We start from the raw sequence: 13,473 nt of genomic DNA, 5'->3' as shown, positions 1-13,473 counted from the left end.
GTGGCGCTCAGTGTCCGGGAGTTTGCGAACGGTGTCGTCGCAGTACGAACTCTACATGGGCGAAGAACGAGCCGTCGGCTGCGGGCACAGTATCTGTGTCATGTGGCGAGGATGTGATGGTGGCAGCCGTGCCCATGGACCGGCCTAGCGAATTGCATTCGAGTGACTTGTAAAGTTGTTGACAGTAAGCCATGTGCACACACTACGAAGCCCGCCCAGTTGCACGCGCAAGCTGAAAAACTTCCTTTCTGAACGCCTGCGGCGCCATTCCCGCCCATCAGTTCCGCCAAATTCCAAAGTTGCGCGGCGATCCACTGCGATCCATTCCGGACCATTTTGCTGTCGTCGCCGGTTCAAACACACACGTTGAAGGTGCAGGAAATCAATCTATTGCTGTCCTTACCCTCGCTACGATGTGTCGACGTCGCATGGCACCGCCCGACTCGACTTGCCTTTGGCAGCCTAACGTCCATCCACCACAGCACTACACACCCTGGTTAGCACGCGCAATATCATCATGCATCCAACGGATGAATTTGCCCTTTCAATTGGTTGTCGAGCGAATGTGCGCACCGTGGCGACGTTCTTGCTTGGGATATTCGGTGGGGGGGAGCTGGGGCAAGGCCCTCGCCAAGGGAAACACTTTTTGCTTTCCTCCGCACGTCTGCCCATCAGATCGGTCGTAGCTCTCGCATGAAATGCAATGAGCTAGTCGCTGATGGGAATTCAGCAAATTTGAGAAAATCTCGCAAGCATGGTATCAGCCTCCCGACCAATTTGATCTTGCATACAGATGCAACCTCAACACCACAATATTACGCGTCTCAGGTCCCACAGACTCGAGCTTGCGACACCTCTGCCTCCCCTTGCCTTCAGTCTCTGCTCGCTGTCATTGGAGCAGTCGTTCGTATTGAACTAGGCATTCGTAACCTTTACACGCCAAGATCCATGAAGACGTGCAAACGATGGAGACGCTGCTCGGGTAGCACTTCCCTCGCGCACAGCGATACCGGATACCGCCCCCCGGCAAGTGATGATGCTTGACGATAGTTGTTGAGAATTATGTGGCCCTTTGTCGGACGTCCTTGATGCGAAAGCAAACGTTGCTTCCGTACGCTTCGTCGGCAATCTTGGCAGCGATGCAAGGCGCGGGTGCCACGAGTGTGCTCCATTGCTACATTCAGATTTGCAACTCCATTGCTAACATGCGACACAAGCGATTGTCGAAACGACCCACAACTTGACACTGCGATGCGGATGGCGACGAAACTTCGTTGACTCGACTGCATCCAACACCAGCACCTCCTCCTGCCAACGAACGAAATCACCAATTCGTCTTCCGTTGAGGGCATCGCTTGTATTAGTCGTCACGACCTGAAGCTGCGCTGAGACTTAGTCGTCTGGACTGGTCACGCGGATCCTTGCCGGCCAATTCGACGAAACCTTTGAAGGTCAAGCTCTAATTGAGCCCAGTGGTGCATGTGATCACAAGGGAAGTGATGCTCACACCTAAAAACCCGCAGCATGGTGTGCATCGGCGGTCTGGCGGATTACTGTCCTCTAATGTGAGCGAAACCACAGCAATGCTGATCGAAATCTCTACAAAGAGCGTGCAACCAAGCTCGTCAGGCGTGATGACTCGAAGGGGTAGCTTGTAGCGTCCTCAAGCAGTCGTCTCCTTGATGAAGAAGGCTATCGACTGTCCGTTGGCTCGGCTCATCGTCCAACAAAGTTGTCGGTGCTGTGATGACCTCAAAGCACAATAAAATCAGTATTTCCAGGATGATTTGAAATAAATGGGACCTAGTGCTTACAAATATCAAGTTTAATTCCAATTTCGCCCATTTAAACATGAATATTTTAATGAAAAGCATTCAACCTAGGCGTTACGAATCGACGACAGGCTCGGAATCAAACTTGCGCAAACGACGTCGCCACGAAGAAGGCGATCCACGGAAAGGTGTCGGCGAAATCACATCCATGGCCAAAGAATATCATCGATGGAGGCACCTTGGTGGGGCATGCTAACGACGCCAAGACCAAGAATCTCGCTCGTGCCATGCATCCTATCGAGTAGTCGCTTGTCCGTTGATGTTTGTGTCGATCCGATCAAGGAATGCTGTCAGGTACTCGACGCTGGCGCTGCCTCATTTGCCTTCCATTGCCATCACGTCCGCTCGCTTCCTATTCTGCATTATCATCATCCTGGTAAATTCCATGCAAGTTTGACGTTCCTCTTCCGCGCGCGAACCTCCCCTCATGATTCAATCCGATGGCGGGCGGGAGGCAAAATAGGACACCACGTGTTTACGGTCCCGAACGTTCAACGCACCAAGATTCCGATACCATCCGATGGCATGGGGGCTTCTCCCCTTTGCCGAACGACGCTGTTACGCCCAGTTCGACAATCCCGACGGCGGCGATGCCTGCCATTCGCCTCGGCACGCCACCAGCACATTCGGACGAGCACGTGGACGCGGCTGCTGCGCTGAATGAGGTTCGTTTGTAGAAAAAGACGGTTTAAAACAATTGGACACACTACCCCTTTGTATCCGGTGATGCACGAGATGTGTTTTAAACAGCGTTTCATCGAAACTTTGGTCTGACCATCACTCCGATCGATGTTCTTCCTTTGCTGCTGGCAGGTTGCGATGGCGTCATGGACGCGAGAGCCCATTCCGCATTTTGCGCGCTTCCGTGTCCATGGATCAATACAAAACTGACAAGATGCTGGCAAAGGCGCTGTATGGCAAAGTCCTGCTGTGTACAGACAAGAAGACCAAGGACGTCGTTGTGATCAAGCGCATTCAACTCGACGCGGCCAAGAAGCGCAAAGCACTCGTCGGCGGCGTCAAAGTCGTGGAAGATGCAGAGATGGAAAAACGCGTGTATCGAGCGCTGCGCGACGCAGGAGGGCATCCCAATGTTCTGCAAATGTCCAAGGACTTTGTCGACGGTGGGTTTGACCACTTTGTCCTGGAACACTGCGTCCGCGGCGAATTGTTCATGGAACTTGAAGCTCAGCCGGACCATCGACTCAGCGCGGCTCGCACCCAAGAATGTTTCTCGCAGATTGTCCACGGACTTGCCTTCATGCACGAACAGGGATTTGCCCACGGCGACCTGTCGCTGGAAAACGTGTTTGTGACCAAGAACGGCACGTGCAAACTCGGCGATTTTGGACTTGCGTCCGACATGAAAGCGCTCAAGCGCCAATGCGCCGGCAAGTTCTTCTACATGGCGCCTGAAATGTACATGGGCCTCGAGTACGATCCCGCCGCCGCCGACGTCTGGAGCCTCGGCATTGTGCTCTTCATGATGGTCACAGGAACGCCTCTCTTCGACCGTGCGACGCCCGCCGACGCTGGCTTCCGCTTCATGAAGTCCAAAGGTCTGCGAGGCATCTGCGACGAATACGGCTTGATCGTGTCGTCGGACGTAATGGAGCTCCTGGAACAGATGCTGCAAGTCCAACCGTGCGATCGCTTGACTTTGGCACAAGTCCGCGACCATAGCTTTGTCCTGGCCGCCGCCGCGGCCGAGGACAAACTCACGTCGCTCATGCGGCAGTGCTCCATCACGAGCGTTGTTGCAAGGGGAGCTTGAGCGCGCTTGTCGGCATGTCATGTTAGAACTTAGAACCTTATCTTATAAACTCCGCAAATTTGTCGTCTTGTCGTCTTGCACCTAGCGCACCTTTCCGAGTCGTGTAGGCAGCGGCGGCAACAGATCGCGATGGTTGGTTTTTGTTGTTTGGGTTATGCACCGAAACACCTACTTGGCTACACGTACGGTCGTTGGGGGATCGTGGCAGGGGCACTTGTGTGCTGTTTCGACTTGCTGCGGCTAAACACTTCCTTGCGCGGCCTGTTCATGGCCCCGACCAGCCCATCGTCCGCGTCATGCGTTTGATTGAACTTGGCGAGGCGGAGCGCAAACGCCGCCACGACAACAACGGCCACGACCGCCGTCACAATCCCGACAAGGACCAAGCTGTTGGTGCGATTATTGGCACTCGTCGCTGGAACCAGCGCCGTTTGGTCGAGGGCTTCGCCGTCCTTGATGGCTGTGAGCTGCTGCACCTGCACGGCCTTGAGCTGCCCGAGACCTTGTGCTTGCAATGCCGTGGTGAACGCGGCGGTGGTCAGGACGTCCGACAAGTTGCGGTACAACGGGATCGTCGTCGCGTTGGTGGCGACGAATGCAAGTCGAATCTGGCACGACCCGCTGTGCAGTGCCTCCCACGACGAAGCAGACGATGACGTGCGCTCAACGACCTCGACGGGCACGCCGATGTAGCTCGTCGCACCAGCCACGACGGCGTCCACGAGCGTCTGGTTAAAGTACGCAACAGCGTAGCCATCCAAGTCGAGCAGCGCTTGGACGTAGGACGTCGCCTGGACGCGGTGAGTTCACAAACAATTCGAGAAGCGACTACCTCCAGAGGCGGCAAGCATTGCTGGAACCCGCCCGAGCTGACGGTGCCAATCGGGCACGGCGAACACGCCGACGAGTTGGACGAGAAGCACGCCGTGTTGGCGATACACCCACACGGAATGCAGTTGGTGGACTCGCCAGTAGAGTAAAACCCGACAGCGCAACGGATGCAGTCCCCTTTGGCCGTGGACGACCCGGGGGGAGCGGAGAACCCAGTCGGGCAACTGGCCGGCTTGCACGTGGCGGCGCCGCCTGGCGAGTACGTACCAGCCAAGCACGGCGTGCACTGCCTGTCGATGACGTCGGCGCCCTACAACGGATTGAATGAACTCAACAGGACGAGCGCGCCAATGAATGGACCACAGTCACGTTACTTTGGGGGATGTTGTGCCAGCTGGACAAGTCGTGGGCTGGCAAGATGCGGAACCACCTGGAGAAAATGACCCAGCCCGACATACGTGACATGAACTGGTGGGAGACGTGGCAGCGACCCCACTTGCGCCAGATCCGGGGGCACACGCCATGGGAAGGCAGTCACTGTTTGGGCCAGGGGAGTAAAATCCTTCCGGGCACTCGCGACACTGGGCGCGGCTATCGATTGCCCCTGGAGGCGATCCGTATCCAGGCTCGCAAAGAGTTGCATTGCACGAAAACCCGCCCCCCAGGCTGAAGGACCCCCCATCGCAGATGACGCACGATCCGTTTACAGTGGCGGCGCCAATCGTTGAAGCAAACCCAGGGAGGCATGTCGTAGGCCCTTGGCAGTCGATCGTTCCCCCCGGTGAGTACTGGCCAAGGGGACATGGCGAACATTGAGCCGTGGCGTGCGAAGCGCCCGCCCTCGCAGCCGTTCCTAGTGAAACACGTCGTTCAGTTGGCAGCATGCAAAGGATAAACTTTGTTGAAATCACCTGGAGGACAGATCGTGGGGGCACAAGCCGTCGACCCCCCCGGACTAAACGTGCCTTGTGCACACTCTGAACAATTGTGCGTGGCGTGGCTAGAACTCTGGGGCGAGGCTTGGCCAGCGAGACACAAGGTGAGTTGGGGTGTCGCTGCCCCGCCTGAGCAAAACTGTCCAGCATCACAGATCGTACAGTTCGCGAGGGCGTCGGAGGCCCCGGCGACCGCAGCTGAGCCAGGCATGCACGTCGATTCTGCGCACTGGTTGGAACCGCCCTGGCTGTAGAATCCGAGGTCACAGCGCAAGCAAGTGGCGGTTGCATCGCTCGCTCCCACTGCGCTGGACGCTGCTCCAGGCATGCACTCCGTGGGATGGCATTTGTCGCCTGCTCCCTCAGAGAAGTACCCCTTTTCACAGGGCGTGCACTGGCCGTTCGTAGTCGTAGCGCCTGACGTTTTCGACATGCGTTATTCAAATGGGATGAAGCATGCGGACCTCACCTGCAGGCGAGCTGGAGCCAGGAGCACAAGTCGTTAGAGAGCACGATGTCGAGCCCCCACGACTAAAGTATCCGTCAGGGCAAGGTTTGCAGTCGGCAACAGCACTCGTCGCCCCCGCTGCTGCGGCAGATCCGGGCTCACACGTTGTGTCGACGCAGGCATTCGTTCCTCCTGGGCTGAATTGGCCAGCTGGGCATTGTACACAACTCGAGTTGCCGTCGGCGGCACCCTGGGGAAGCATGAAACCAGGCGCGCACGTGGCGGGGGTGCACTGCCCCGAGCCGCCAACGCTGTAGTAGCCCTGGGGGCACAACGTGCACATCGCTTCCGCCAAGTGATTCCCGTGAACGTCGGATGCATATCCTGGCTTGCACGCCGTGGGTAAACACGGCGACTTTTGGCCCAAGCTGTAGTAACCGGGCTCACATGCCACGCAGCTGCCTGTCACGTCCGACGCTCCCGCCACGGCGCCGAACCCTTGATGGCACATCGTGGACTTGCAGTGTGCATCGCCGCCAGTAGAGTACATGCCAATGGGGCATATATCGCAGTTGTCAGCCTTCGTCGAGCCTTCGGGGGCGAAGTATCCCGGGGCGCAGGTCGCAGGTTGACAAATGGACGGTCCCCCCGTCGAAAAAGTTCCGACCGGGCACCCTGTGCAATTCGTCGCTACAGACGACGGAACGTTTGCGCGCCAACCCGGCGGACAGGCGGCGGGTTGGCACTTGGCATCACCTGTAGGCCATCCATGCCGTCAGCGTGTCGAATCGAGATTGCTTGACGACGCACCCGAGGCGGCAAAGAAGCCCGGCTCGCATGGCGTGCAAGCTTCCGCCGCGCCGGTCGAGACGGACCCATCCGGGCATTTCGTGCAGTTGGTCGGCGTGCTGGCCATGGCAATGCCTTCCGTTCCGGGAGCACAGGTCATGGGCTGGCACTGCGCGTCGTTGCCGGTACCGAAGTGTCCCACAGGGCAAGGAGCGCATGTGGCCATGGGATCTGTCGCTTTCAGCGCGGATGAAGCAAAGCCGGGCACGCACGTCGTGGGCTGGCACATGGCTGTGGCCCCAGTGCTGTACATGCCGGCTTGGCAGGGGACGCAGTCGTTTGGGTTGTTGGAGCCCACAGGCATTTCAAACCTAGCTCGTTTGGTTCATCGAAACTCCAAACGATCAGTCACGTACCCTGGGAGACAGTCAGCTTCGTGGCAAATGGACTGCCCGCCAGCGCTGAACTGGCCAGGGGCACACGGGTGGCAGTCCGTCTTGTTGACGGCGCGGGCAAACGCCATGGACCCGACGGGGCAATTGACGGGCAAGCACGCCGTGGCGTCGCCACCAGCGCTATACAGCCCTTGGATGCACTCGTTGCAGCCTGTGGGAGAGGTCGTATCCACTCCGTAGCCCGGCTCGCACGTTGACACAGACGCGGTCATGTGGCATGCCAACGCGACGAGAAGAAGGGGCCGCAATCGCCGCATACGTCGGGGGCGTGTTCAGACGAAAGTTGCGAATGGGTGGGGCGAAGCCACCGGTCGAACAACTAGAGAGAGTTCGAACAACTGCGTGGGGCAACGGTTGTTGTTCGCCATGCCGATTCACGAATTGAAAGCGAACAATTGGGGCGATGGCGCCGCTACTTCGACAAAATACAATCTCAACACGGAGAGCTGTGTGCGTGCAGGGGCCCAACACCTGGACAGATACCCCACCCTCCAGATAAGGTCTCGTTTGTCGATTGCGACGTGCGATACCACCAAGCGTGTGCGGGCTCCGACCGGCAGGTCCGTGCCCTCGATCGTCGCCTGTTGAGCTCTCCATCGCGAAAGAAAGAGCACCCACCGATCGGACTCTGTCGCACCCACGCACGAAACGACATTCAGAACCACTGGACGACGAGACTTTACACGGACGAACGGACGCCACCATCCCATGGGCAGTACGTGCGTGTGCATGTAGCGTGGCCATGAGATGCCACGTGGCGCAGTTCACGAGAGCCGCACAGCAGTGGCTTCGATGCACCCCGCGCGGTCCCTTTTGATCGAGCACACAGACAGGATTGCGACATAAATAGGATTCGGGTGGATTAATTGCCGGCTGTCGCTTCGAGCAACAGCTCGAGGAGCTGGACTTCGTCCATGTAGAGCAATGGTTGGTCGTCATGTGAGCAGTTCTCCAGGAGGGCTATGGAAGTTGCGTTGAAGAATTCTTCGCTCCAAATCCCCGCGGCCGGGCTAGTGTCCATCGCGTCGGTCGTCATGTATGGTTTTCTCTGTCGGGACGACGGGATCGCACGCTGCTTGCCGTGGCGCTGGCAGAATCCGCCATTGCGCGACTGCGACTTGCACCCGTCGGCATCGCACCGCCGTCCTCCTCCATGGGCGACACATCGCTGGCGGGCGTGTGCAAACTTGGAACACCCGTCGACCTCACACGACCGCTTCTTCTTCGACTGGCCGTGCCGGGCGCATAGGCCACCAATGCGGGCGTTGGCGTCGCAGCCCGGCGCGACACACGGCCGCTTGCCCCCGTGGGACACGCAGAACCCCCGACCACACGCCTGGTTGCGGCAGTTCTCGGCATTGCACTTGTCGCGGCTGCGGTGGAATATGCACTTCCACGACCCGGCTTCGCACTCGTTGTGGCACGAGTTGAAAATGCATTCGTTCGACGTCATGTCGATTTGAGAAATGATTTGATGGCGTGCGAGGGAACGACTGCTGCCGCGTGAAATTTTCACGTCCAGAGACAATCCCGTTGAACACAACAGACATGTGGCTGACGATACCACATGGGCGACCCCGCCCCACACATCGAAGCATGGCGCGAGGCCATGCCCCGAAGCGACGGCATGCGACGCCTCGCTCCGGCTCGGTCAACATGTTTCCATGCCGCAGAGCTGCTTCCACCGTGGCGGACGTTGCCATGGTCGCAACGCAACGTCCACTCTTCCATGGCACGAACTCGTACACGTGGGATGCCATGGCTACTTGATGTACTACCTCTGTCCGGTTTAGATTGTCGGGTGGAGCCATGTTTCGCATATCTCACGACCCCACTCGAACGAAGGAGCGCGTCTCCAAGAAGGTGCCGACAGCAGAGCATGCTGCGTCGCCGCTGAGCGGAGTCGTTGGTGTGCTGTGCACTGTCTCTCCTTATATCTCTGTACTCTTTATATGCAATGCCTGGAAGATCCAATGGGTTTATAGAGGTTTCGGCTAAATGTTTGTGGTAAAGTGCATCCGTGCACACCCCGTATATATGAATAAAAACGTACGTCGAGTATCAGTGGGCATCCCATGATGACCGATCATCGAAACGAGTTGGCCGCCCCATGTGTCCTTGCGCTCCCAGTGCCAGTGGACCAACGAAGGCTCTTCATTTTTCACCGATGACCCGCTTGGTCGGTCGCACACGCAGCGACCGAACCATGCCAACTCGGAGCTTGGACGGAGTGGTTTTCGCGCCGCTCGGGGCTTGCCTTGTACCGCATCCATCCCCGAACACAGCCCCCCAACCATCCACGACGTCTTTTAAATGGATGGAGCGAACTTCCTCGCAGAGGGGGCCCACAAGGGAGCGGGTTTATTGCTCGTGGTGGCAGCGAGCCATGACATGTCCTACAAACTCCGGCTTGATGCATTCTCCCCGCCTATTGCGCCACGTCTGAAACAAGTCATCATGTCCATCGCCGCGAGGAAAGGAAATCGAAAGCCGCCTGCCTACACATCCCAATGGATTGGGCACGCTGTATATACGGCAGTGGCAAGGTATTCCGCCTCGTTCTTGAACATCGTCGAATGAATCGGGTGGGTGACCCCCGTGCGACAAGGACGATTGCAAAGTTACGCGTGAATTCGTTTGGTGGCAAGACTTGGGCGTCGTTGCCATGACACATTGAATATCCACAGGACGCACCTTTCAAACGCGTGCGCGCTCAAGAGACTGTCTACACTCGTGATGCTCTTGTTGGAAGGCCATGTCGATCAAACCACATGGACACGGCACGACTGGAGCTCTGGCACCAATGCGTCGCTTTTCATGGAGGCGCTGGCGTGGCCGTGAGCATGGAGCTGGGAGATGGCGGGTCCGCGCTGTGAGGTGGGGGCATAAATGTTGTTCAAGGTTGCTGGCCGACGACCTCTGCCTGCACGACCCCACCGGCCACCGAAGGCTTTCGCGATACACGCACCGCACCACGCCCCTGCGCCATAACGATATTTGGGCTGAAGAGAGAGAAAGGGGGGCTGCAACGTGTACAAGTTGCTCATTCCATGCCTTCCCGAAGGGATGGACAACAAAGAACGCAAGGCATCGTGGTGGAATGGCAATGCCACGACCACCTCATGAGGCTCACAAACGAGTTTAAGGTAAAGTCAGTGTCGGCAATTGCCCCTCCCCCTGTTCGGACATGGTGGAAGGTCAATGGCCCCACCGCCACCACAAGCACGGCAACTACAATATGTCGTCCATGCTCTTCCAAGTGGTTCGGGGTGTGACGAGGTCTTTGCACCTACCGCAGCAACTCGTTCGCCACGGCCGACAGCAGGTGGATCCGTTTATCCTGCCGCGGAGACTATCGTCCTGCTTGTTTGTCGTGGCAGACATCATCATACAGCTCGTTGAATCCAAACGCTTAGATCAAAGTCGCGATTCCTTCACTACAGTTGAGCGGTGGGGCTTGATTTGGCTCTGTCGATCTTGACAGGTTTGCTCCACGTGAATGCCCAGGACACGACGGTGCAACCGCCAGGCATCGTTGGAGTCACAGCCCGACGTACGAATGCAAAACGTTGTCGGCGCGCTTACCGTCCTTCGAAGCATGTTCTTTCCCAACAGCGTTCACGAAGTTGCTTGGAAAGGCTAGTCCTACAATGCAAGCGCTCTCCTCGAACTCCATGGCCAAACAAATGCTCAAAAGTCTGTCCGAATGGCTATGCCTTGGAGCGCAACGAGTAAGCCGTGTGGCAATGTGTTGGGCATCGCTCGAGATCGGTTTCGTTCTCCTGGGCATACAACAGAACACTCGTGACGACGGAGGTCGCCTCAAATCGGGCTAGCTCAGCAGAGGAGGTACCTGTTGGCAACTTGCATGTCTCGCCGACCCGCACATATTTCAATCGTCCCATGGGGATATCTCTCTCACGGGCGAGCGAACTCACGATGCGCGCAGGATCTCCACGTTGATCCCAGCCTCGTCACCCTTCCGAGTGCGCAAGCATCGCTTCACACAACGACGTCAAGTGCCAACTTGGAAGCCTCAAGGTAGGCCGTCCCAAACGTCGAGGACCGAAATGCATGCATTCTCCCGCGCGGAATCCGGGAATCAATGGGCAGCGTTCGATATTCAAGTACTGCCGTCGTCGAGGTATGGCTGGAACCGCATGACGCATGGTGGCAAAACACAAAGATGGAAGTTAGCCATCGCCCGTGATCAAACTGGCGCGGCACAGCGGCGTCGCGGAGCAGCATCAGTCTTCCACTACTGCGTCTTCCGTTACCGCCGCCTCAACCGTCACTGCTCATACGCACGATGGACGTAGGCAAGAGCATCGGATCTGGGTGGTCTGTCGCGACGCTTCGTGGATGAATGCTCTGAAGATCTCGTTGAATCAAGTTTGCGGAGTATCTGTGCCATTTTAGTCGTTCGGAGGGGCATGATTTGGCCCTGTTAATCTAAACATGAACCGACAAGGTCCGACCCGCAGACAGAGCTCCGAAATGCCTAGGGAGAGAATCCCCTAGGGGCCCTCTTTGCCCCTTCCCTAGGGAGGGTGAGGTTGAGTGAACAGGGCCATATGGAGGGTGAATCATGATCACCCTGGCCATAAGGAGGGCAACTGCATCCAATCTTTTTAGCAGGGCAACAGCCACCAATGGTTCTAAAATGTACAGATACATCACTCAAACGATCATTCTGGCATTATACATCATGAGGCCACCAAGCTCAAATGTTGCAATCGCCGGTTACTTTTTCAAACCAATTGACGGGCAAAAGTTTGAATGTCGGCAGTGCCTCAAGGCAATCTCCCAGCAGCGATCTAAGGGAGTCTCAAACCTCATGAGCCACCTGACCTCCGTTCACCACAACTTTCAAGCAATTTTCGACGCCTCGCAAGCAATCCAACACCCTTCTCCCTTCGACGTCTACGTTTCCCACAAGGCAACGACCCTTTTCGGTTGGATGGACATGATCGTCGCGAAGCATCTTCCTCTCTCAATTGTTGAAGACGACACATTCCGCAAATATGTGTCGCTTGACAAAACTTCAACCACAACGCTTCGCAGCGCAATGAACAAGACGACCATTGCTGTGGAAAAGAAGATTGCTCTGCAACTACCGCCCAAGTTTGGCATCGTCATCGACGGGTGGTCATCGTCTGGGACGTCCTTCTGCTGTATCCTGGCATCCTTTTGCAACGACGAGGGCGTTCAAACACCTATGCTAGCATTCGCCCCCATGCTCAATGAAACCGACCTGTCGTCAAACCAGCACGTGGAGTTCGTACGAGCAACATTGGAACTGTATGGGCGCGAAATGAAATCAATCTCGTTCGTGGTCGGCGACAATTGCTCTATGAACCAAGCCATGGCAAGAAAAATGGGTGTCCCTCTTGTTGGTTGTGCGAGCCATCGTCTGAACCTTGCAGTCCAAGACATTTTGAAACCGAGCGAAACAATTTTGAACTGCATTCAAACGCTCATGGTGAAATGCCGCTCCATCAAGAACCGTGCAGCCCTGCGCGAGCTGACGCATCTTGCTCCAAAGATGAAGAATGAAACGAGGTGGAGCTCAACGTTTTGCATGGTACAACGCTTCTTCAGAATCAAGGATCACATGGCCACACTCCAAGAGCTTCGCCCTCTGTTCCCATCACCTCGAGAGATTGACGAATTGGAAGCATTGCATCGAAATCTCGACGTCATCCAAGGCTTCACAGTCGCTCTTCAACGTGAAGATCTCACCTTGAATGAGGTTCGTCAGTTGTTTGATGTCCTTATCGAACGTTTTCCCGAAATGGAATATTACCTTGGTGAAAGGGCAAACATCATCTCAAGTCCCGACTTTGAGTCCGCCGTTGTGAAGGTTCTCAACGGCGACTCAGCCCTTCTCAACCCTGCCGAAAAGAAGACCCTGGAGCCGTTCGAAAGAGCAACGTTCGTTGAACCTCGACCCCGATTTCTTGCATCATCAGCAAATTCGACACTGGCTATGGACGTTCTGCGCGCCAAACGAGCTAAAGTTCGTGACTCAGTGGTGATGGACTATGACGATTTTCGGTGCATCCTACCCACCTCGAACATTGTCGAGCGACTCTTTTCCAAGGCGAAGCTTGTTTTTTCGACTCTGCGTCAGAGTATGACCCCTGAAACTCTTGAGATCTTGATGTTTCTTGGATGCAATCGAGCATATTGGGATGTGACAACCGTGAACGAAGCAATTTCTGAAGAATGAAGCAACTATATGTGCAACTTAAACATAACAAAAATGTTTGCATTTGATTCGTTTATCTTCAAAGTAGTTTTAGAATTTACAGTTAGTCAAGTTTCCCCAAAACTTGACTAACTGTAAATTCTAAAACTACTTTGAATAATATGCATCCAGAGCACTCATCTTAAAGTCTAGTCTACC

General features: G+C 56.1%; 4 protein-coding genes across 4 annotated transcripts; 2 read left to right on the top strand and 2 right to left on the bottom strand.

The window, feature by feature from the left end:
* Positions 1-2,637: 2,637 nt before the first annotated feature.
* On the top strand, positions 2,638-3,672 carry H310_08158 (CAMK/CAMKL protein kinase). Its single transcript, XM_008873814.1, has one exon. The coding sequence runs from the start codon at positions 2,704-2,706 to the stop codon at positions 3,604-3,606; it is 903 nt and encodes a 300-aa protein (XP_008872036.1). The 5' UTR covers positions 2,638-2,703; the 3' UTR covers positions 3,607-3,672.
* Positions 3,673-3,782: 110 nt separating this feature from the next.
* On the bottom strand, positions 3,783-7,276 carry H310_08157 (hypothetical protein; the record flags this gene model as incomplete). The annotated part of the gene is made up of 5 exons (XM_008873813.1): positions 3,783-4,397; positions 4,439-4,747; positions 6,044-6,576; positions 6,631-6,980; positions 7,026-7,276. 5 exons carry the CDS (start codon positions 7,274-7,276, stop codon positions 3,783-3,785), a joined length of 2,058 nt encoding a protein of 685 aa, XP_008872035.1.
* A 184-nt stretch (positions 7,277-7,460) lies between these two features.
* H310_08156 (hypothetical protein) lies at positions 7,461-8,565 on the bottom strand. The gene has a single exon (XM_008873812.1). The coding sequence runs from the start codon at positions 8,515-8,517 to the stop codon at positions 7,927-7,929; it is 591 nt and encodes a 196-aa protein (XP_008872034.1). The 5' UTR covers positions 8,518-8,565; the 3' UTR covers positions 7,461-7,926.
* A 1,182-nt stretch (positions 8,566-9,747) lies between these two features.
* On the top strand, positions 9,748-10,382 carry H310_08155 (hypothetical protein). Its single transcript, XM_008873811.1, has one exon. It carries the CDS (start codon positions 9,820-9,822, stop codon positions 10,207-10,209), a length of 390 nt encoding a protein of 129 aa, XP_008872033.1. The 5' UTR covers positions 9,748-9,819; the 3' UTR covers positions 10,210-10,382.
* Positions 10,383-13,473: the final 3,091 nt, after the last annotated feature.

This window comes from Aphanomyces invadans, assembly GCF_000520115.1.
Source record: "Aphanomyces invadans strain NJM9701 unplaced genomic scaffold supercont1.16, whole genome shotgun sequence".
NCBI classification, from domain to species: domain Eukaryota; phylum Oomycota; class Saprolegniomycetes; order Saprolegniales; family Verrucalvaceae; genus Aphanomyces; species Aphanomyces invadans.
The sequence above is the reverse complement of the archived record's forward strand: the minus strand, read 5'-3'. Positions and strand labels throughout refer to the sequence as shown.